The sequence below is a fragment of the Anabrus simplex genome, chromosome 1 (assembly GCF_040414725.1).
Source record: "Anabrus simplex isolate iqAnaSimp1 chromosome 1, ASM4041472v1, whole genome shotgun sequence".
Lineage (NCBI taxonomy): Eukaryota > Metazoa > Arthropoda > Insecta > Orthoptera > Tettigoniidae > Anabrus > Anabrus simplex.
In genome coordinates this window covers 1,434,772,535-1,434,798,469 of record NC_090265.1, presented here as the reverse complement: position 1 = coordinate 1,434,798,469, position 25,935 = coordinate 1,434,772,535, and the positions used below count along the sequence as shown (strand labels likewise).

Sequence of the window (25,935 nt, the reverse complement as noted above, 5' to 3'; positions counted from 1 at the left end):
AAAGCGGGGATAGAGAGTGCTGAACCCTCTAGAGCTCCCCTTCATTTTTGAAATTGAGGTGACTACGTTTCCATAACCGTTTCTTCTCTTTCTTAATGTATTAAAGTTTTCTCATACGGGTCACCTTCCTAGCTTGGGACTAGCCCCTGTGTATCGGCCTAGAGCCACTTAGGTTTTAAAAGTGTATTTGGAGTGCAAGTTCACGTCTCCACTCCTCTCTGTACTTTGGGCCAGTAACTTAACCTGTTGTTTTATTTTCATTGCGAAGGCCCTGTAGGTTGGGTATTAAATACCCCTGTTTCCTTGTGTGCCTTGAGGGCAGATAGAAGTAAAATTCGTTGTGGCCTTTGATAGGCTTGAACTTTGATAGCGGGTCTGCTCTTTCCTAAATTTGATTTCTGTGTGCCTCTAGGAGGCTTAACATTGTAATTTGGAGCAAGTGCTCCTTGGCATGACGGGGTTTTCGGCCCCTTTGTTCAATTTTGTACCTTGGTAAAGTTGGGCTAATAGCTCAAGGATTGTGATTGTGGGGCTCGAAGCCCAGACCTTGTAATAATCCTCTAACACTTGTAATTTTTCTGTATTTGATTTTGGCTTGTTGTTGACTTGTTAAGTTTTCAAATTCTATGTTACCATTGTCAAGTTTCGAAAATATAACCTTCTTGAAATTTTAATTCATCTTTCGAACTTCTGTATTTGAGACCTATTCCAGCCCGCACCTTCTTTCACCTCTAACTACCACGGATATCTCCGTAACAGGGAGCTCATAAAATTGATGAACAATAACATACGTTGTTGTTCTGCCACTCATCTCGATAGATGGGATTACTGCTGCTTCCCTAGTCATTTTTTTGGCTAGTGGCTTTACGTCGCACCGACACAGATAGGTCTTATGGCGACGATGGGAAAGGAAAGGCCTAGGAATTGGAAGGAAGCGGCCGTGGCCTTAATTAAGGTACAGCCCCAGCATTTGCCTGGTGTGAAAATGGGATACCACGGAAAACCATCTTCAGGCCTTCCGACAGTGGGATTCGAACCCACTATCTCCCGGATGCAAGCTTACAGCCGCGCGCCTCTAACCGCACGGCCAACTCGCCCGGTATGCACAAGAAAAAATTAGTTGTATGCCACTATTAAAGTCAGACAGAATGGACTACAATTTGGTGCAATTAAGTTTAAGAACCTTTATAGAAACTTAGTCGAGAAACCATAATTTTGAATCCGACTAGTTTTTCACCGACTCTGTGATATTAGTGCACCTGATGTAAAAACATTCTTCTTCCTTTCAAGACTCCTTTCCTTGACGATTTTTTTCTCATGTTGATAGTCACATTCATCATTTTTTTCTCAATGACGACCACGACAAATTAAGGCAATCACGACAAATGCCACCATCATCACCGGTTAACAGGAGTGAGCCCTTTTTTCCATGTTAGCGATGCTCGGCGTTGATATGGACCAATCAACAAAAGTCTTGAGTTCATCAATATCTCTGTCATCATTGCCGGTACAGTAAAACTTCATTAGACATAAATGATCGGAAATTGCATTCTCTAGAACGTTTGCTATCATACATTGTATTTATGATAGACCGTTAATAACATGAGGAATACCTGAAGAGAGGGGAGGATACACGGTTCAACCAGTACCTGCACCGCTTTCCACTAAACTTCTTCTAAGTAATCAAGTTAAAGAGGGGGGTAGTAATCAAAAACTTATACTGTTTATTCGAGGGAAAGCTATGTGGAACTAATCAATTTCCGAATCCCCGAATTATAATAGGCATAACCATGAAAAAATTATTACGAATGCGTGAGCGGTGACAATTACATTGTAAATTTGGTCGTCACCAATCGAGTAGCCCGGCTGTCCTACTTCTGCTCGAATTAATAAGCTGAGAGATTTTGGAATTATATGTTTTCTTCCCCTAAACTAACATTTTACCCCGTATGAATGAAGTTGTCTGCCTCTGTGGTGTAATGGTTAGAGTGATTAGCTGCCACCCCCGGAGGTCCGGGTTCGATTCGCGTCCTTGCCACGAAATTTGAAAAGTGGTAAGAGGGCTTGAACGGGGTCCACTCAGCCTCTGGAGGTCAACTGAGTGAAGGTGGGTTCGATTCCGACCTCAGCGATCCTGGAAGTGGTTTTCTGTCCTTTCCCACTTCTCCTCCAGGCAAATGCCGGGATGCTACCTAACTTAAGGCCACGGCCGCTTCCTTCCCTCTTCCTTGTCTAACCCTTCAAATCTTCCCATGCCCCCGCAAGGCCCCTGTTCAGCATAGCAAGTGAGGCCGCCTGGGCGAGGTACTGGTCATCCTCCCCAGTTGTATCCCCGACCCAGGGACTGAAGCTCCAGGATACTGCCCTTGAGGGAGTAGAGGTGGGAACCCTCGCTGAGTCCGAGGGAAATGCCAATCCTGTAGGGTAAGCGGATTAAGAAAGGAAGAAATGAATACAAGTCATAGCCTAGACTGTAGTACCTTATTCCAGGAAGAGAAAGGCGGGGAGACCTATCTTTATCGACATCGTACATTGCACTCGATGAACAACCTAACAACTCATCAACACCATCGACATTTGGACCTTGATCTGAGCCTGAAGGATTGGGGTCTTTTTAGTCTATAAGGACAGCCAATCAAGCGACCATCTACAAGCTCCAATATCTCACACATCCCTGCAGAGGAAACTGTAAAGTAATTTTAAGGGAAAGTCTAGTTATGGTGATAACTGCCATACCAAATCATACTAAGAAACTTTCTACATAGCACGGAAAATAATTTTCATAACTCTATGGCACTAAATATGCCTTTATTATTGATTTTTACTGAAAAATATTTGAACCTATCATTTCATTTACTCATTGTTAATTTGTATTGATTGTGGCCGGTTGATCATATACGATACATCAAAAACAGTCACGAATTTTAAATTCCTATGATTAAAAATGAAGTAGCGGATTATTTCACACGAAAACATTCACATTTGCAGTAGTAGTGAACATAATAGGAACGAAAATGAAGTCCACTGTGACTATAAATACCTCGTACTGTGCTAGCCATGACGAACACCTCTTGCATGACTCATGTTAGAGACTCCCGTCACCTCTGCGTTCAACAAAAACAAAACAAAACTTCAAACAATGAATATCTCACAGCGCATGCCTTGCTACACACTCTACACCCGGCGTTCCGTTAATAGCAGGCACCGTTAAGGAGAAAAAATAAATGTTAACAACTGAGTGTATCATGCACACATCACAACGTTAGTGATTAAAAATAAATCCTTAATAATTTCCATTCCACATCCGCTTAGTTCAATACAAATTTTAAATCCTGCCCCCAAGATTCAATGTTGGTGAACATAAAGTTGATAGAGAGGCTGTTCCAAAATCGCAGTCTCCCAAAAATATGACTTGTTCAATTCTCAAGCTCAGACAAACGTCAGGAACTGGAAAAAATCCAAAGAAAAGCAGCTCTATTTGTTCTGGGTGATTTCCGACAAAAGAGTAGCGTTACAAAAATGTTGTAAAGTTTGAGCTGGGAAGACTTGGGAGAAAGGAGACGAGCTGCTCGACTAAGTGGTATGTTGCGAGTTGTCAGTGGAGAGATGGCGTGGGAGGACATCAGTAGACGAATACGTTTGGATGGTGTCTTTAAAAGTAGGAAAGATCACAATACGAAGATAAAGTTGGAATTCAAGAGGACAAATTGGGGCAAATATTCGTTTATAGGAAGGGGAGTTAGGGATTGGAATAACTTACCAAGGGAGATGTTCAATAAATTTCCAATTTCTTTGCAATCATTTAAGAAAAGGCTAGGAAAACAACAGGTAGGGAATCTGCCACCTGGGCGACTGCCCTAAATGCAGATCAGTAGTGATTGATTGATTGATTGATTGATTGATTGATTGATTGATTGATTGATTGATTGATTGATTGATTGATTGATTGATTGATTGATTGATTGATTGATTGATTGACTCTCTATCATGGACGTGAGCCAGGGGTATTAGATGTGGAGGATGGCCATGAGGCCTACGACTGATATTGAGGGTGTTAGAACAACAATCACCTCTGGATTTGTACATTTTATTTATGGTGAATTCTTTCACTCACGAGTGAAATTTCATGACCAAATCTCACCCTTTAACACATATTTCTGTAAGTAATATATTAACGATATGTCACTTAGGAACTACGAGCGGAAAACCTTATTATTATTATTATTATTATTATTATTATTATTATTATTATTATTATTATTATTATTATTATTATTATTATTATTGAAGTCTATTATGCGTGTTTATTGTTTATGTTGAAGAATTAAGGATAAAATTGAAAAGTACAGTACTACAAATTGTAAGGAGTGTTGCATACTCAGGATAGTTAGTAATTAGCAATAGCAACGTAATTGTAATAGTTACACTGCATTCTGAAAGGTCAATACACCAGGATACGCCTCCTGACTGTAACGGACATAATTTTAAAGATAGGGTTAAGGAAGGTGAAGAAATACTTCAAGTAAGTATCACATCAGTACTGCCCACCATCAGTCAATTGTATACACCCCAATGCAACAATTAAAATAATTTTGTCTAGGCATTTAATACCTGGTGCTGCAGCTCTCGTAGTAAAGACTGTAGATGTATGTATCCTGTTCCAGAAGTCTGCCATGGTATCTTCAATAAATAAAAACTTCGACAGCGATGTTTACCCGATATAAATGATCCATCCGAGGGTTGGTAGCGTCTGACGTGTATAGGAGATGTTCTGGATGCTATGACAGTTTGGTGGAGAATTTAGTTGAGTGTGGGTTGTAAGTTGCCGAAATGTTGAAAATAGTACAAAGACCCAGCCCTGGAATGTAGAGAATTAACCGTTAACGAATGAAATCCCACGTCCCAGTCGGGAATCAAAACTGGAACTCCGAGGCCGGAAGGTCAAGATGCTGACCTATCAGCCATGAAACGAGATTTAATCCAATAAGACCACGGCCGTGAATCAAAGAAAAATGTTAACCTTTCTCTTGTGGTAAAGAAAATTAGTGGAAACCTCCGGCATTTGTTTGTACTTAATTCCTTTAAACGCTACCACGGAGGGAGGAAAACACTGTATACTGAAGAGGCTCGGAGACAACTCCTTAATGCTCGTATATTTGTGGCTGCGGTTTCACCTTCTTGATTTTCAGACATACAACCCTTCCAGGGTTTCTCTTATAAAGCCAGACCGTCCAGCGGCGTTTCTACTCTCCGAGATCTAAGCAGCTGTACGGGAGGCGCGCGCACAGTTCTTGACCTTGCAAGGAGCATGTATGTGTTCAACCGTAGCACCAATAGCCAGTCTGAATCTCAACTGTTAACACGTGAGACAGTTGTCATTGCAACATCATATTTTTGTACGTAAGTTGGATATTCAGCCCGAAGGCTGGTTTGATCCTCTGCAGCTCCGCTAGCAGCTGTCATAAATAGCCTAGGCGTCGCTGAAGAGGCGTACTAGGGAAATGAGGAGTGAGGTAGTTTCCCGTTGCTTTCCTCACCGAGCCAGCCGTTGCTATTACATATCAGTTTGCCAAGCCCACTGAATTGCATGCACCAACCGACCTTATGAGCGACATTTTCACACCATTCATAACAGGGACTGGCTGCATAAGCAATGGAATACTAGCATCACTCATACCTCAGTCACTTTCATATTGTCAAAGCCAAGGATGAGACTGAGACAGGTCAATGAAAGTAACAAATTTATTCTAGCCCATACCAGAAGACATAGTGCACTGTAAACACTACATCTCGCCAGCAAAGGCATACATTTTTGTATGTAAAAGTTATTTTAAGTACGGGTATGCGATGCAATTTTTTCAGCAATTTCCTGGTGAGCTGCTACCTTTATTAGCACATATTCACATAATTGTATATAAATTTGAAACTAATGGCTCAATGAATAACATGCGCGCACACGTAAAGTTTTAACAGAGGAAAACCTAGATGACATTAGTGCGAATCTTGAACGGTCAGCGAATAGATCACTCACGAAATTAGCACAAAAAAGTAGAGGTTTCGGTTTCTTCTGCACACAGAGCTACAAAGCTGTCACACATTCAAACCGTACAGGTTTACACGGGCACATTGTTTAAAACCTGGTGATACGGTCATAAGAGTGAGATATTTTGAGTGGTATCTTGCATCATTGAATGATCGTTTTTCGACCCACAGCTTGTGTTCTTGTCGGATGAGGCCTGGTTTCATCTTAATGGCCATGTTACCAGTCATAACTCTCGCTATTGGTGTGAAGAAAAACCTAATGGTGTTTATGAAATCCATCTTTTTTAAAGTAAGATTTCGTATAAGACTGTATACACGCATATAAAGCAGGGCGGCCGCGCGCGACGTAAGTTGGGCTGAGGCAGCTGTTGTAGCGCAGAGTACAAACGCCGTGCACTCGGTCTGGGTTTATAAGAATAATAATAATAATGTTATTTGGTTTACGTCCCACTAACTAATTTTACGGTCTTCGGAGGTGCCGAGGTGCCGGAATTTAGTCCCGCAGGAGTTCTTTTACGTGCCAATAAATCTAGTGACACGAGGCTGACGTATTTGAGCACCTTCAAATACCACCAGACTGAGCCAGGATCGAACCTGGGGTTTATAAGAGAGACGACCCTTATGTATCCTCTGTTCCAGAAGTCTGTCATGCATCTTCATAAATGAAAATGTCGACAGCGATGGAAACCCGTCACGAATGATCCATACGTGCCTCTACCCCTACTGTCGTAATGAAAGGAGAAACTTTATGAAGGTTTGTTCTTTAAGTCATTGGCCGTTACAACGAATATTGCCTAATCCGGATAAATTCTTCTGGTTTTTTCCTCATTTGTGAAATGACTTCACGTAGGCCTAATCCATTACCATTATCTGCTGCAGTACGGTCCCATCATCACCAACATCAGTAATATCTTTACCATCGTGGGAAGTAACTCTCTATTATGCGAGTTCTGATCACTGGTATGAGATCGTATTCTTATTCTTATTCTTCTGTCTTGTCTTTTCCCAACTACTTGGGGTCGGTACTATACGTGGATTACTTCAGTTTTACGACCGAATGACCTTCCGAACGCTATGTGTGGAGGTGTGAAGTGAGATGTCTTGTATGTAAATGCGTATTAAGAAGAAGCAAAAACCCCAGACTCCGAGCCAGAGGAATTAACCAAATGCGGCTAAAATCCCCAGCTCGGGTGGTAATCGAAAATGTCATGCACCAAACATCTCTTCTTGATTCCCACAAATTTTCACGGCTCCTCAGGAGAAGAATTACTCCTCCCCACATTTCCATTCTACTCGCCTAAGGGCTCCAAAGTGACCTCGAACTGAGTCTGGCATTGTTTCAACTTCCTTAACTAAGGTTTCTCTGTTTTAAGTTCTCTGTACAACCTTGAGCGTCGAGCGGATTTCTATTGCAGTGCTGTGCAATTTGAGTTACCTGCCTCTTATGATCCTCCTGTTTCCCTCACATCCAGTCTGATCAATGAAAATATCATGACTTTTCTATTACTCATATTGCAACGGTATCAAGTCCACTGTTAGATATAAAATCGACAAACCAGTCAGAGAGTGACGTTTCCTTTTATAAGAAAAAAGGAATAAAAGACCTAGGCACTCTCTCTTGAATTGTCCTGTTGAAGAACACTTTAAATTAGGCGTGCTATGTTAGTTGAACAACAAAGACGGACAATAATGTTGTAAAGTATCGTGACGACGTTCTAAAGGCAATTCACAATTCAGCAATGGTCAAGGCAAACACCACGCTTTCGATTTTAGTAATTGTTGCTTAAACATCTGTTTTATTAATAATATTCCTTGTTTAGTTAGAAGTGTTGTTAGAAAACTGAGAAGTGCCCTAAGATGCTGTACTTTGGATTTGACAAATATTTAATAATTAAATAGATTAAAATAATATAGATAAATACCTCTTTAATTGTTGATAGCCTCTATAATTCACGATTTATTTATTTATTTATTTATTTATTTATTTATTTATTTATTTATTTATTTATTTATTTATTTATTTATTTATTTATTTATTTATTTATTTATTTATTTATTTATTTATTTATTTATTGCTTTTAGTATCAGGACTGTCCGAAGGTATGTTTAGCTCTCCTCGTGTAACCTTTCTATTTGACACCCATAGGTGATGTGCGCGTCTTGTTGTGGGAAGATGGTGATGATGATAATGAAGTAGAGAGTGGGTTAAACCTGACACTGGAACATAGCCTACTCCTGTCGAATAGTAACAAAGGGTATGCTCAAGGCTTAACGTCTCCATCCGACGGACGAATCACCATCAACAACGTCATTAAACTTCACCCTATATGAAGAACGTGGAGAGGTTTGAAATTGAATCCAGGCTTTTGGCACTCAGTCTAGTGAATATAAATTGTATACATCACCTCTCTTACCCAGCCGGCCAACATTCTGATGGTAGGAATTTTTATCACCAACAGACTCGAACAGGCTAACCATACTATCAGACCAGTCAGAGCTGACTCTTTAACGATCATGGCCACCAAGCGAGCACTTTCAAGTATAGTTGTTATTGTTTCAAGATTGCCTTAATCGCATTTTGATTGTCAGTTGGATGTGCTAATTGTTTATATAATCTGTCTCATAGTTTGCCTTCCTGCGTTGCATATATGACTGTATCTATATAAATATAAAAATCTACATCATCTATATCTATATAAAAGTTGTAGGGGGTCCGCTGTCTGTAATTTCTTTTGTTTTGCCAATTTTTCGGATATTTATCCGTTTTAGGTCAACTCAAGACCGAATCGGTGGTTTTTACTTTTCGTGTCTGTTTGTCTGTTCCACCATCACGTCGAAACGGCTAGATAGATCTCAACTAAACTTCATATTTATAGTATACTTATCCCGGACTCCATTTCCTCTTATACTATTGATTTTCTGTAAACTCTGTGGACCGTACGTGAATCGTCTCTTCATTATAAACAACTTTCGTTATGTTCATAATTTACCTTACTCTTCACATGACGGAGAAATTTAATATTTTCTGCGGGTATCATGCTCTGCATTGTGTGACCGACAGACCGACAACTAACCTACAGGTTACAATGGCAACGTCTCTGACTGCTTGCCAGCAGGAAAGTAACGTATTGCCATTTTCCGCATCATGCTTTTAAATTCGTGGTTGTTCCTTGGGTAGAAAGCAAGAGAGGTGTCAATCGGCCATTCAGCAGGATATTGGCGGAATATCGTTGGAGGTTATAACCGCCCTCGAATAGATTAAGTAATAACACCATTAGTCATCTTCTTATCTGTTTACCTAATAAACACTGCGCCTAAATTTCACCTCTGTTACCGCTTTATTATTTCCATAACTCACACCAGCATACTTTATTGAGGGACATTTGATTTTCCAATACATTCACTTGGAATTTACATATTTGTCGTTATCCGGCTGTCTTCAGTTATAATCCATTTTCTATTAATTTCAACTTTCTTTCTTAACTGTATTATTTTCTTCCTTAATTACTCCGTATGCACGCAAGTGCTAGAATCTACTGGATATATTTCCACCAAACTTCATATTTAGAATCCACCTGTACTTGGGTAGGTTTTAGGGCAAATATTGTTTCTAAATCCCTGAACTGACTGGGGGTTTGTACGAAACCGAAACCGTGATTTTGCCCTCCCTCAAAATATACACAACCAAACTTAGTGGAAATGTACCTGCCTTAATGGAAATTCATTTCTAAACCTTTTTTCTCATGTGCATCATTTCGATACGAGGATTAAGGAGATATCATTAACGGGCCTTTTTTCGGTACAAGTCCCAACGGACTTAACTCAAAAGCGGGTGCATGTAAAGCGTATTTCTTACAACTTGAAAACTACTGAAGATATTCAAACCAAACTTTATATTTATCATCCACCTGTTCAAGGGTAGGATTTAAAGATCAATAACATTTCATGTTCGCGGAATTGACTAGTGGTTTATAGGAAACCGACATGGTGATTTTACTCTTCCACAACATATACAGTACAAGACCAACCTGACTGTAAATCGACCAAACGTGATGGAATTCCCTTTCTAAAACTTTTTTTTTCATGTTCATTTTTTCGTTAGGAGGATTAAAAAGGGAGATATCATGAACGGTCAGTTTTGCAGGTTAAGTCCAGTGGACATAGTACAAAAGGAGTTGTACGTGGAGCAGATTCCTTATCTAGCTATATACATAAAATCGTAACGGCTGTGTGCCTGTACATTGACTATTTTGGCGAAATTTTCGCACAGCTACCCGTTTAAGGGGTCATAATGACCATCTGCATATTTGTTTTAGTTTAGTTTCCTGAAAGTCCCAATTTTTACCCTCCTCGAACAAAATCCAGATTGCGGCATAATCCGCCAGACGAAAACGAAATTTGACAAAATTATATGTTTTAGCCTGTAACGGGCGGAAAACTTCCAAGATCTTTAAATTTTTCACTTTTTATCCCCGAAGAATATCGAAATATGGAGGCAATTTTAATGATGGTGCAGACCTTCGGGAAGTCCTATAACATAACGGATTGGACAATCTCCGTTCAACTTGGAATGATCTACAACCTTAGTCTTACGACTTTTTGTCGTAACTGTATCCCTTTTACGTTTAATTTTTCTCTATTAATCGATGTTAAGTAAATTTGGACTTTTCACATGCATAATTCATACTTTCAATCACTTATAGGAAATATAGAATCATCAAACTCTTCACAAAAATTGGCCTACCCAGTAGCCATATTGAGCCAAATGCTATGTATGTAGCTGTCACATAATTATCCGAAACGTAATGCAATGTGAGATAATCTTATAAAAACTTTACCCCGTTCAACGTTTCTAACTCAGTCTGACCCAAGAATAGATGAGATATCATAGGACCAGCCATTTAGGCCACTAAATCCGGCGTCTTCTGGTACAATCCTTTGTCGATATGACGTACGTTTAGCAGCAGTTAATCTGTAAATGAAGGTCTGTAATATTGTAAACACTCATATACTTTTGTATCTCGATCTATATATATTCACTGATGTTGATTTGTAGCGATCGAGAAAGGTTGTGTCTGCTATTGTAATCAGTACTCCCCACACCGACTTTGACTGGCAGTAGGAATAGGGTCCTTCTCCAACTCCTGTGTAACTGGCCTTAGTAAGGAAGGCCTAACATTGTAATGAATAGTTCACTTCTCGACTTGACTTTCAGAAGACAAGGGAGCATGAAGTTTTGTTTAAAACTCCCCTACCCAATCGTGTTTGGCTGTAGGCCAGGGTGCCCGCCATTATAAACAAATGTACCCATCTAAAATGTGACTGGCATTAGGCATAGTGGCCTGCTATTTCGATGGAAACTCACCAACTTGGTGTGACTGGCAGTAAGCTGGCTGGCAGTAAGAAAATGGGCTGCCATTGTAACGAAAACTCCCCAAATCGATTGTGACCGCGCAGTAGGCAATGGGGCCTGCAATTATAATGTAAACTTCCCAACTCGACTGTGAATGACAGTAGGCAAGAGAGACTGCCGTTACCAGTACAAATACGTAACAAGCACTTTACATTGGAAACAACGCATGGGGACCTCCCCATGTTGTTTTTCGGATAACGCTAAGAGACATGCGGTTTTAAAATTCTTATTTACTGCATGTACAGTATTTACTTCGATATTCAAATAAAATGTAGAATACCGTAGCGAAGCACGGGTACACTTGCTAGTATTTGATATTAATGTTGAAGTATCCCAGTTGTGAGCACTTATCAAACACTGTTGTGAATAGAAAGCCCCAGTGGAAAAGAAGATAAAGATAGCCGACGAACGTTCTGCGATGCCTTCCCTTTCCTTGCACTGTATGAGGCATGTGGATGAAGTTGAATTTACCAAGAACTACATATTGAGAGTTCGTGGAAGATAAAGTTGAAGATACTAAGAGGGAGGGAGGTCATGGAAGATAACGCTGGAGATGCTAAGAACTACACATTGAAGGAGGGAGTTCATGGAAGGTATAGTTGAATGTACTAAGAACTATATATTATATCTTGGCGTGGATACCGGTGTAATTACTTGCAGAGGGGTCTGTTCCGAGTGAAGTGTTTAAAATTTGAAGTCAGAATGACATGTTTTGAAGTAAGTTTATTACCTAAAATAGTTCTGTTTCTGCAATGTTCACTTATTTATCAATATTTTGTTAATATGAAGTAATAATGGGATATACAACGGTATTACTACGTAAAACGAGCTATTTTCCGTAGGTTATGGTTATGGTGGTTTTAATGTTAATTATCATCATCATCATCATCATCATCATCTGTTTACCCTCCAGGTTCGGTTTTTCCCTCGGACTGAGCGAGGGATCCCACCTCTACCGCCTCAAGGGCAGTGTCCTGAAGCTTCAGACTCTTGGTCGGGGGATACAACTGGGGAGTATGACCAGTACCTCGCCCAGGCGGCCTCACCTGCTATGCTGAACAGGGGCCTTGTGGAGGGATGGGAAGATTGGAAGGGATAGGCAAGGAAGAGGGAAGGAAGCGGCCGTGGCCTTAAGTTAGGTACCATCCCGGCATTCGCCTGGAGGAGAAGTGGGAAACCACGGAAAACCACTTCGAGGATGGCTGAGGTGGGAATCGAACCCACCTCTACTCAGTTGACCTCCCGAGGCTGAGTGGACCCCGTTCCAGCCCTCGTACCACTTTTCAAATTTCGTGGCAGAGCCGGGAATCGAACCCGGGCCTCCGGGGGTGGCAGCTAATCATGCTAACCACTACACCACAGAGGCGGACAATGTTAATTATACTGTATTTATTTTACAAGTTGCTTTACGTCGCACCTAAACAAATAGGTGTTATGGCGACGTTGGTACAGGAAATGGCTAGAAGTGGGAAGCAAGTGACCGTGGCCTTAATAAAAGTACAGCTCCAGCATTTGCCTGGTGTGAAAATGGGAAACCACGAAAAACCATCTTCAGGGCTGCTGAAAGTTGGTTCGAACCCACTATTTATATACGTATTAAATTGTATTGTATATATAATTATATATGTATTAAATATAATATATACATAATTATATATGTTAAATTTTATATAAATATTTATAATATTTACAAATATTTCCTGACCACTGGATACTGGCCATATTTAAGAGACTGCAGCTATCGAGATCGGTGATTATACTGTATAAACGCATCGTTGAATTTATTGGTTCTTGTTTGATTTTGTGTATTACGAAGTGTAAAAGAGGGCCACAAGCCCTAAATTCGCCACTGCTAAAGTCAAATAAATAAATAAATAAATAAATAAATAAATAAATAAATAAATAAATAAATAAATAAATAAATAAATAAATAAATAAATCTATATATAAAAAATAACTTGTCCTGACTGACTGACTGATTCATCATCGCCGAGCCAAAACTACTGGACATAAAGGGATGAAATTTTGGGGAAATATTCATATCAAGACGTAGGTGCTCGCTAAGAGAGGAATTTTGGATATTCCTTCGCTAAGGGGGTGAAAACGGGGGTGAAATTTTAAAATGAGTTGCTCTATATCTCAAAACTTTAAAAGTTTACAGATGTAAAAATTGGTATTTAGAATCTTCTTTAAAAATAAGGAAAGACGTATTTTTTTGTTTTCAGAAAATCCCAATAGGAGGGGTGAAAAAGGGTGAAATGGGGAAAAATGGGTTGAATGCCTTTAATCAGTATACCGGTACCTATATCTCAGAAACTGAAGATATTACAGACCTGAAAATTGGTACTTTTGATCTCTTTTAAAAATAAAGAAACACGTAATTTTTTGTTTTTGGAAAATCCAATTAATGGGAGGGTGAAAAGGGGGTGAATTTTTAAAATGAGTGAATCTATATCTCCAAACTTTTAAAGTTTGCAGATGTAAAAATTGGTATTTAGAACCTTCATTAAAAATAAAGGAACACGTATTTTTTTGTTTTCGGAAAATCGCAATAGGAGGAGTGAAAAGGGGCTAAAAAGTGGTTGAATGCCTTTAATGAGGCTACTTATATATCAGAAACTGAAGATATTACAGACCTGAAAATTGGTGTTTGGGATCTCCGTTAAAAATAAAGAAACGCGTATTTTTTTGTTTCTGGAAAATCCAATTTAGGGGGGGGGTGAAAAGGGAGTAATATTTTAAAATGAGTGTATCTATCTCAAAATTTTTAAAGGTTATATATGTGAAAATTGGTATTTAGGATCTCCTTTAAAAATAAATAAACACACGTATTTTTTCGTTTTTGGAAAATCGAAATATTGGGGGGGGGGGAAGGGGGGAGGGTAAATTTTTTAAAATGAGTGTGTATACATCTTTAAAATTTACAGATGTAAAAATTGGTAGTTAGAATCTCCTCTAAAAATAAAGGAAAACGTATTTTTTGTTTCCTGTAAATCCCAATAGGAGGGGTGTAAAAGGGTGAAAAATGGGTTGAATGCCTTTAATGAGGATACATATATCTCAGAAACGAAAGATATTACAGAACTGAAAATTTGTATATGGGATCTCCTTTAAAAATAAAGAAACACGTATTTTTTAGTTTTGGAAATTCCAATTAATGGCGGTTAAACATGAGTGACAAATTGGGTGAATTTTTGAAAGACTATATCTACAGAATATCTTTGAAATGTAAAATGTTACAGACGTAAAAAGTGGGTGTTTGTAATCTCCTGTAAATCTAAAGAAACATAGGTGATTTGTGTTTGGAAACTCCACTTAAGGGGAACTCAAAAGGGGTGAAATTTTAAAATGAGAATTTTTACAGTTTATCTCAAAATACTTAACATGTTACAGAAGTGAAAAATGGTATTTTTTATCTCTATTAAACATAGAGAAACGTGTATTTTTAGCTTTCGGAAATACCACTTACGTTGAGGGGGGGGGGTAAAAGTGACTGAAAATGGTGTTGAATTCTTTTAATTAGGCTACTGATATCTCAAAAATGAAGATGTTACAGACGTGAAATTTGATATTTGCAATCTGCTTTAAAAATAAAGAAACACGTATTCTCGGAAAATCCAACGAAGTGGGGAGGGTGAAAGAATTGAAAAATTAATTGAATTAATTCAATGAGAATACATACATCTAATAAAAACTAAAGTTGTTACAGACGTGAAAATTCGTATATGGATCTCCTTTAAAAACAAAGAAAAACGCGTTTTGGGGGGAAACCATCTTGGAGGGCGGGAGTGTAAAGGAGTTGAATTCCTTTCATGAGGACACATAAATCAAAAACTGAAGAAGTTAGAGTCGTGATAATGGTATTTAGAAGATCCTTTACTATTAAAGAAACAAGTATCTTTTGCGGGAAAATTCACTTAGGGGGGGGGGGGAGTAGTGTGAAATGAAGTGAAAAAAGTAAATTATTTTTATGGGGATACTTATATCTCAAAACTGAAGGTAATAGACGTGAACATTGGTGTTTGCAATCTTCTTTAAACATAAGAAACAAGCCTTCTTTTAATTTTTTGGGGGGGAGTGGTGTGCCGGTAAATAAACTTAACGGCGGTGGGGTGTAGAAGGAGGTGAGACCAATTGATTTTACTGTTCTTAATGTACTTATAAGGATCCTCGGCAGCGCGCCGGCCTCTCACAGCTGGGTTCCGTGGTTCAAATCCCGTTCACTCCATGTGACATTCGTGCTGGACAAAACGGAGGCGGGACAGGTTTTTCTCCGGATACTCCGGTTTTCCTGTCATCATCCATTCCAGCAATATAATAATAATAATAATAATAATAATAATAATAATAATAATAATAATAATAATAATAATAATAATAATAATAATAATAATAATGTTCCGGACCGTCGTCAAATGTGCGGACCGCGCTGGAAACGGCTCCTGGACGGGTAATGACTAAGAATGCAGTCCGGCCGCGGGTTCAGTGCCTTCTAGGCACCCAATATGACACCACGCCGGATCTCCTGAAGGATTTTATCCATATTAAAAATGATTATAGGAAAAGATGGCAAAGATTTACGGACCCAACTGACCGGGAGGAATACCTGAGCCTAGCCCGGGAAGTACGAAATCGATTGCTGGAAAAGAAGATTGAAAATGGGAGGAAACATGCCGTAATCTAATAGAAAACGAGTCAGATCGAGAATTTTGGTGGGTTCTCGCAGAAAACGAGTCAGACCGCGAATTTCGGCGGATTATATGTCTAAAACAATAAGCATTCAATTATAAATTTCAGTATAATACCGTAGCGAAGCACGGGTATCTTGCTAGTAAATAAATATTTCCTGACCATGGGTACTGGCCGTATTTAAGAGACTGCAGCTATCGAGATCGATGAGTATACTGTATAAACGCATCGTTGCATTTATTGGTTCTTATTTGATTTTGTGTATTACGAAGATGTGTTTGCCGCTACTTTGAAATCAATAAGAAGTGCTAATCACATTTTGTAGTCATACGCTTGTTTGTTGTGTCAAATTCTACACAGCTGTAGCTGAGGTGATAAGATCGGCTTGACAACTGTGAGACCACAAGAATCCTGAATTTTACAGAAACGCCTGTAGACGTAATATAAACAATTTTCTTTTTAAAATCAATAATTCGTGTACACATTACAATGCGTGAAACTTGGAATCCGTCCATGATGGGAGATAGGAGGCTGAGTGGACTATGTGTGGCTATGGACTACAAGACAGCAGGAATCGTGGACGCCGCTATTAATTAATTTTGGGTACCTTGAATGAACCCGTAAAACGAGCACAGGTACGGACAGCAGAAAGTGCGCGCACAGACCAGGAGCTGATAGTGTTTAAGCTGGAAACTGTGCTCTGTATGCTAAGCCTCTCTGTAGCACACATGGCAAGAGCGCAGTAGGGACAGTGCTCGAAGGTTCGAATCCTACGCAAGATTTATTTTATTTTACCACTAATTTCCTGGGATGTGGTAAGGTTGCATATTTGACAGCTTTCACGGACTGATTCGTTCATTTGGCCTTATAAAGAACCGTATGTATCGTTGAATAGGGTATGGCACTAGGATGGACGAGGATGAAGTGGTGATGATCTGTGGCTAGGACACTGGCAGTCATTTATCTACGCCCCACATATTCCAAGCCTCGTAGATCATAGGTAGGGCAAGTTGTGTCCAGTTGGAACAATAACAACATGCGGTTATTATTTTATTTTCGTGTGGCTATTTCTAGCCGAGTGCAGCCCTTGTAAGGCAGAGGGTGGGCGACATCTGCCATGTGTAGGTAACTGCGTGTTATTGTGGTGGAGGATAGTGTTATGTGTGGACAACATGCGGTGGCATGTAGGTATGTATTGTAGGTGCGCGAACTTCTCTTCTTCGAGGCAAGTCACAACACAGCACAAAGCTTATTCACTGCCTCGTGATGTATTACAGCGATTAGTATAAGGATATGTCCATCATCTATGGAGAAACTAGACAGAATGCATACCAAGCACAACGTCTGTATTAAGAATGCTATCCGGATAGACGACAGCCGAGAGGCATGACATTTCGGAGTGTGGAAAGAAATCCATGGGCTAATGCGTCCCTAAGAAGGAAACGGCCTGTTCAAGATCATCCCATGAAGTCTGTTCACAATGAAGAGATTGTCCTCGATGCTATCCGGCATAACCCTCACACTAGTACATGCGCCATTGCATAGAAGACGAACATCAGCCAGGCGTTTGTTATGTGGATATTGCATACCCAGCGGTTCCAGCTCTACCATCTACACTTACACCAGGAGCTCCATGGTCATGATTTCGAAGCCGGGTGGTGTTGTCAGTCGGAACTTACAGCATGTGGTCACTGATTCTGCTCTTTATAGACCATTTTCCTTACTGACGAAGTGAGGTTCCGCAATAGGGGAACCGTTAGTCGCCATAATACGTATTACTGGAGTGCGGATAATTTCCCCATTTCTTTGAGGGATCTCTGACGGGAGAACGCTATCTGCGGTTTCTCCAAGATGAACTACCACCGTTCTTGGAACATGTGCCACTCATTGACCACTGAGTAATGTAGTTTCAACATGCCGGAGCTCCACCTTACGCGGTGGTGGTCATCAGGAGCCATCTCCATGCGACATATCCTGTTAAATGGATAGGAAGTGGAAAACCTCTCCCCTGTCCCAACAAATCGCTCGATCTTCCGCCCTTGGATTGTTTTTCTGTAAGATGACGTAAAACAACTGGTGTATGCACAGAAGCCGGCCAATCCTGCTCACCTTAGACATCTCATCACAGAGGCATGCCGATCCGTTACGCAGGAGACGTTACAACGTGCCAAACATGACTTAAATTAAGGCCACGGCCGCTTCCCTCCAACTCCTAGGCCTTTTCTATCCCATCGTCGCCATAAGACCTATCTGTGTCCGTGTGACGTAAAGCAACTAGCAAAAAAAAAAAAATCCATGACTTACTATCTGGAAAAATATACTGTTGGGAAAGATACCGCTAGAGGAGGGGGTGAAATAAAAAATTATAAAGGCTGGCATTAGTGTCGAATCCGTAGTTTTAGGAATAGCCGTGATGAGCAGTGACACTTAGGATACCGTTTAGGTCCAAGTTCTTTCCCCACCGGCATGGAGGGTAAGAAGAGGTGGAAAGGAAAATGTCCAAAATGACCGAGATTGTGGGTGTATGTGAGAATGTTCCAGCATAGCTATCAACCAAACTTCGTACACATATGAATTACTATCTGAATTTATACTGTTGAGATAAGACACCCCTAGCATGAATTGGCCTTAAGTTAGGTACCATCCCGGCATTTGCCTGGAGGAGAAGTGGAAAACCACGGAGAACCACTTCCAGGATGGATGAGGTCGGAATCGAACCCACCTCTACTCAGTTGACCTCCATAGGCTGAGTGGACCCTGTTCCAGCCCTCGTACCACTTTTCAAATTTCGTGGCAGAGCCAGGAATCGAACCCGGTCCTCCGGGGGTGGCCGCTAATCACGCTAACCACTACACCACACAGGCGGAATTTATTTATTTATTTATTTATTTATTTATTTATTTATTTATTTATTTATTTATTTATTTATTTATTTATTTATTTATTTATTTATTTATATTGCAGAGAAATGTGGGTGGTGCCAGCCGTGTGGGGTATTACGTGTAAGTTTCGTGAGGTACGTGTAGTATTGTACATGAGCTGCAGAAGAATGTAAATTTGTTAAATTTGAACTCATGTTTTTTAGTGTCGATTTAGTTAAAATACTCTTCATTTTGTTGTTTATTTATTTATTTAATTTATTTATTTATTTATTTATTTATTTATTTATTTATTTATTTATTTATTTATTTATTTATTTATTTATTTCTTAATCTGTTTATCCTCCCGGGTTGGCTTTTCCCTCGGACTCAGCGAGGGATCCTACCTCTACCACCTCAAGAGCAGTGTCTTGGAGCGTCTGATATCGGATCGGGGATACAACCGGGGAGGAAGACCAGTACCTCGCCCAGGCGGCCCCGCCTGCTATGCTGAACAGGGGCCTCGTAAGCGGATGGAAAGATTGAAAGGGGTAGATAAGGAAGAGGGAAGGAAGCGGCCGTGGCCTTAAGTTAGGTACTATCGCGGCATTTGCCTGGGGGAGAAGTGGGAAACCACGGAAGACCTCTTCGAGGATGGCTGGGGTGGGAATCGAACCCACCTCTAATCAGTTGACCTCCAGAGGCTGAGTAGACCCCGTTCCAGCCCTCGTATCATTTTTCAAATTTCGTGGCAGAAACGGGAATAGAACTCGAGCCTCCGGGGGTGGCAGCTAATCATGCTAACCACTACACCGCAGAGGCGGACATTTACTTATTTATTTATTTATTTATTTATTTATTTATTTATTTATTTATTTATTTATTTATTTATTTATTTATTTATTTATTTATTTATTTATTTATTTATTTATTTAATTTATATTGCAGAGAAATGTAGAGTCAGCCCAAACACTCCCTGAATCATAGGATTTAAACACCTTTGGTTAAAATCTCACTGTCCGACTAGAATCAAACCCAGAACCAGAAGCCAGAGGCCAGAGTGCAACCACTCAGCCAAAGAGCTGGACAAAATTGAGTGACTAGAAAATATTAACGAGACTTGGGATTTACAGTGCACTATGTCTTCTGAATGGGCTAGAACAAGTTTGTTTATTTCATTGGCCTGACTCAGATTGAGTCTCAGCGACTGAGGTATGAGCGATGCTAGAATTGTCATTCTTTACGCTGCCGATCCCAGTCATGAGTGGATTGAAAGTACCTCTCATAGGGTCGGTTGGTGGGCATGACAGACCGATATGAAGTAACGCCGTCTGGCTGGCTCAGGAAAAACGGGAAACTACATCACTCCTCATTTTCCTCTCTTTAGTGACGCCTAGGCCATCTATGACAGCTGATGGCTGAACTGTTGAGGATCCAACCTGCCTTCGAGCTGAGTACTAAACATAAAGAAAACCATAACTGGTTAATTTCGCACGATAACCATTTAGCCATGGAGCCGGACAATAATCAAAGTCACAGAGGAAGCAGAAGGTCTCTAATAGGACTTGCGCCATCTCTTTTTCAACCACCACAACCCTCACTAGCAGTCAGTGAAATTCGAACGAGGGACTGATATCTATTCCCCTGAACAACTCGGGAGCCTACATACAACATATTTCGTTAACGAAGTGCGCGTGACAGCAGCATGTCATCGTTACCAATGTTTTGTTTAATGGATATGGGATTATGACGTAGATTACGTGTGTAGTTTGGAACCGTACTTGGGCCGGTCAACACGAAAGTTTTAAAATCGAGATAATTTCTAGAAAACACAAGTGACGTCAGTGTTCAATACGTCTTTGTAGAGAAGAAGAAACAGCTCAAAGAGTCCGATGTAGTATGAAGCAGAAGTGCCATCATCTTGTCGCCTAACAGTTAGTGTAGCTCTGGACTCTGTCATGTTAGCACATCGTGCACGGTAGAGTTTTATTTGTCTCAGTGATTGCTACAAATATACGGTGAAAAGGAATCGGAGAGAACGCTGGATGAAAGTTAGTGCAAAGAAATCCGAAAAGTCCTTTCGCAGAATGTCGTGACATTTTGGCTTCAGAAATATGAAAAATACATTCGAAAGGATAGAATAGCTAACAACAATTTCAAAAAGTCCAAAATCACCATAGTCGACCTTCTAAAGGCTCAACGGGAGAGAAAATTAAGGCGACCGAACGTCGCGAGGTGTGTTTCTCGCTACTGGGGCTCCGGCCGAACACATCTACTTCCTCAGTGGCAAAAAATGATTTAGAACTCATGTATGCTGATACTGATCGTCCTATTGATCATAAAGTGGTTCCAGTCTGCCCACTAAGCTCTCACTGCACTGCATGGCACAAATGTACATTATTTAACTTTCGCCCGTAATATTGACGTCACCGAGCTCGATAGCTGCAGTCGCTTAAGTGCGGCCAGTGTCCAGTATTCGGGAGATAGTAGGTTCGAACCCCACTATCGGCAGCCCTGAAAATGGTTTTCCGTGGTTTCCCATTTTCACACCAGGCAAATGCTGGGGCTGTACCTTAATTAAGGCCACGGCCGCTTCCTTCCCACTCCCAGCCCTTTCCTGTCCCATCGTCGCCATAAGACCTATCTGAGTCGGTGCGACGTAAAGCAACTAGCAAAAAAAAATATTGACGTCAATCACTTTCCATATGCACGTTGCTTCTCATATCACAGACTCACTATGAATCGAATTTGCCTTGAAGATGTGTACACTTGATTAGTAATAAAATGTCATAAATGAAATTTTAAACCCCATACTGCCTAGAACACCAGGCAAATGCTGGGGCTGTACCTTAATTAAGGCCACGGCCGCTTCCTTCCAACTCCTAGGCCTTTCCTATCCCATCGTCGCCATAAGACCTATCTGTGTCGGTGCGACGTAAAGCCCATAGCAAAAAAAAAAAAACTGCCTAGAATTTTTGCTGTAGCTTGGAGTCTATGTAAATCTGCTGAACCTTGTGGGTTTTATCACTACATTAACAGTCGTATGAAACAGTAAGTTTACTTTGCTCTCTCAGAAAAAAAAAAAAAAAAAAAAAAAAACTCTTATGAATGTTCTCATTGTAAGTTAATACACAAATAATTTCATACATTATTTGGATGTGCTGAAAATAAAGCAACTTGTAATTTTCGTACCGGAATCTGTTCAGCTTTTATTTTTAAATGTTATATTTTACGTAAGATTTTCAGGCTCATCCTAGAGTAAGAGAATATTTTTAATGTATGTATTACATCGAACACAAAGGGCAGATTGGCAGATTATAAGTGTGAAGTAGTTAAAGAATTCTGGGCCTATCCAGCCCACCAGCTGTGTGGCAGAGGTGTAAGTGTTGGTGGTGATTATTGTTTTAAGAGGAAGTACAACTAGGAAGTCATCCTCTATTAACACTAATCAAAGATAAACAATGGAAGGGATTCGACACTTGGAAAAATGAAGATATCAGCCAATGGAAGACAAGGGGCACGAAGGGCGTGATATTGAAAGACTCCTTGGGATTCGTTAAATAGTACCGTCGGGGTCGAAAAGAACAAGAATTGACCAAGTGAGGTCGGATAGGATAGATGAAAGTGAGGACCCTGGCACAAGTAAGTGGAAGCAGTGCCAGGACTCAGCTAAGGGCCTCGTGTTAGTCAATCCACGCTCCCAGGTACAGAACCCTTGAGGCCCCTTTCAGTTGCCTCTTACGACAGACAGGGAATACCGTGGGTGTTACTCTACCACCCCCACCAACAGGTAGAATGTGCGGCAGAGGGAAGCGGGATGAGTTAGACTGGAAACTCAGATGATGATGAATAATTAATACTGACATCAACGTCATTGTCCCCGAATTGGGAGCAGTATAGTACTATAATTATGTTCAACTATTCTGAGGATGCCAAGCGATGTGATTCGAAAGTATATATACCTACTAAGCCACTATGTCCAGTAGGTTCGAACCCCACTGTCGGCAGCCCTGAAGATGGTTTTCTGTGGTTTCCCATTTTCACCATCTGACTCCATTGCTGGCGTGTCTTAGCCTTCGATGCTTGGAGTCCTGAGCGATTTCCAGGTCAGATTCTGGGACTTTAATCGTTAACACTTAATACCCTTGAGCTGGAAACTGGAATTTTGTACTGTTTTCAACATACTTGCTACTCTCATACCACAAACAACACTATAATCCATCACTATAACACACTGTTTCCAATTCATTGTACATGCCACCCATCTTCGTCGGAGAATCGACCCTACAAGGGCAACTTCAGGCATAGAGAACCATACGAAATTATGATTATGATGATTATTATTATTATTAAATCAATCGGAGAGGAACTGTTATTGGTTAACTGTAATAATCTGTTTAACTGCTTAAATAAAATAATAATATGGCAGTTCAACATCCAAGAGTCGCAGAACGTATAGGCATTTGTTTAAGTGTGCTTAAATGTAAGAGATTCTTGTCAGAAATACTTTTAAGATAACATTTCGGGTCTCTTAAAATTTACAGCGACTGAAAAGACTTAAACACGTTTCATTTATCTCCTCCAAAAGAAAAGAAGTATGTAAATGTAACTATTTTGAAGAAAGTAATGAGGAAATTTATTGTTTCTTAAGACCAAATAGATACTGATGATTCTCCCTGATAACCTCTTGAGTGCCTTACTGTAATAATATGATGAGAAAAGAAGTGTCTAACATTCATGTCCCCCTAACCTATCAGGATTTAATAACACTTTCAAACTTAAACTTACTTTCAACCTGTTTATAATTAATATCATAAATTTGTCTCGGTGCTGTTGAACTGCGACCGAGGCACATAATGGAGCTTCCATTAGCAGAAACTCTTGTGGAAGTGAGCCTTATGATAAAAAATAGGGGCAATTATAAAAGACAAGGAACATATCACATTCGTGTCTAGAAATAAGTCTACATGTTTCAAACTATTTATTCATATTTAGAACAAAGTTTTGATGTGCTATCTGTTGTGTAGTGTTATTCAATACCTCCTGGAAAAATACGTGGGGCCGATGACCTTAGATGTTAGGCCTTTTTAAACAACAAGCATCTTCTTCTTTTTTCTACCGCTTTTCCCACACATATGGGATCGCGGGAGCGAATTGTGTCGCACATGTGAATTTGGCCCTGTTCTTCGGCCGGATGCCCTTTCTGACGCCAACCCTATATGGAGGGATGTAATCACTATTGCGTGTTTCTGTGGTGGTTGGTAGTGTAGTGTGTTGTCTGAATTCGAAGAGGAAAGTGTTGGGACAAACACAAACCACCCAGTTCCCGGGCCAGGAGAATCAATCAGAGGCGATTAAAATCACCGACCCAGTCAGGAATCGAACCCAGCACCCTTTGAATTGAAGCCTGTATGCTGACCATTCGGCCAATGATTCGGACTTTAAACAACAAGCATCATCATCATCAACATATACGTGACTTGATATACCTCAAACTGTACAGCAGTCGGTTATCACTCTAAGCATAGAATCACCTCGTTTAATTACCGGTACTGTTAATCTAGCCCACTCCGTGTGATAATCGCATGTAAATATGTTGCATTCCGTAAAGTATGAGTCCAAGCAGTTTTTTATTTGTGCATACGAATAGTTTTTTATTTTTTTTTCAAGTTGTAACATTACGACCACTAGCGTGTTTGTAAAATTCAGAATCTGTTCAGTACGTGTGCTGATGTTCTTGTGAAAAAATATAACAAGATAATATTTAAGGTAGCTATAATTCCTATTTTAAGAATGCTATTTTAATTTGAATAATGATATATAAATGATTTTAACAGCCACCAACGTGATTTAGGGTTCACATTGTACTTCTCCGTCAGGTTGGTCCCGGATCGATTTCCAACTCCAGCACGAATTTATGACTCGTTTGAGATTATGAAATGGGATACAATCTGCTCTAAGTAGAATGAGGGTGAAAATTCCATTCTCGGCCATCCATTCAAGAAAATGTTCGGTTTTTACGTAATGCAGTTGGTACGGTATTTCCTTCTCAGTCTTAACTCAAAGAAGTGACGAAAGACATTCTGTTACAGGTACTATATTTTCACAGGTTACCTAACAGATTTATAAACGACAGTGAAATCAAAATAGGTGTTACGGTCCTTTAATAAGTTAATAATATATCATTTACTAAAATTAATTGTAGTTCTGTACCAAAAAATTGGTTCTCGAGTGATATAACTCTCAGAATGAAACTATGAAGTGACAGAAAAGTTTCGAGTACCTACTTAACAAATAAAAATGCAAATAACACCGCATTGTTATGATTCAAGTACAATATTGTTCTCATTTTATTGTGAAATAAAGTATAACCTTTCAAATAACTTTAAATAATTTCTTTCTTAACTGTTTCTAAATTTATTTCTGTGTGTTTTATTTATAGCATATATCTAAATTAATAGCTCTTTCCTTTTCTTCTAGCATGAGGGGTGGAAAGGTACTTACCATTTCCTTGTTTTCAGGGGGCGCCGTCCAACACTGCGCAACGCACCTGGCAACGCGGAGGGAGTCATATTGTTGTAGCTGATAGGTGGCCGCAGCATGGGCCCCTACAACGGTGGCGGCAGCGTGGACCAGGAGTACAGCTAGTACTGTGTGTGCAAGGGCGCTCATTGTGCCTTCCACGGCCGACCGTAGCACTAGCAACACTGATCGCTGGCTCAGAACGAGTTTTAAATTGCCACTACCGGTTCAGAGCTGCCGCTACTGCTGCTGCTATACGGCCAACTGTTGCACTAATATTTAGTACTCCCAAAACAAAGAGCACGATAAAGAATTTGGTATCGTGAAATGAATTTCCCTCCAGCTATAACAAATGTGTGCGTATGTGCGCGCGTTTATGTTCATTAGCCGCTCCGAGGTTTCTCCCTCCAC

General features: G+C 40.0%; 1 protein-coding gene across 1 annotated transcript in view; it reads right to left on the bottom strand.

Moving 5' to 3' along the window:
• The window catches only part of LOC136860295 (anosmin-1), a 288,905-nt gene extending 263,231 nt beyond the window's left edge, over positions 1-25,674 (bottom strand). Inside the window, exon 1 of the mRNA XM_068225884.1 lies at positions 25,507-25,674. Within this exon, the coding sequence (XP_068081985.1) occupies positions 25,507-25,674 (168 nt within the window). The remainder of the gene's footprint in view (positions 1-25,506) is intronic.
• Between the last annotated feature and the right edge of the window lie 261 nt (positions 25,675-25,935).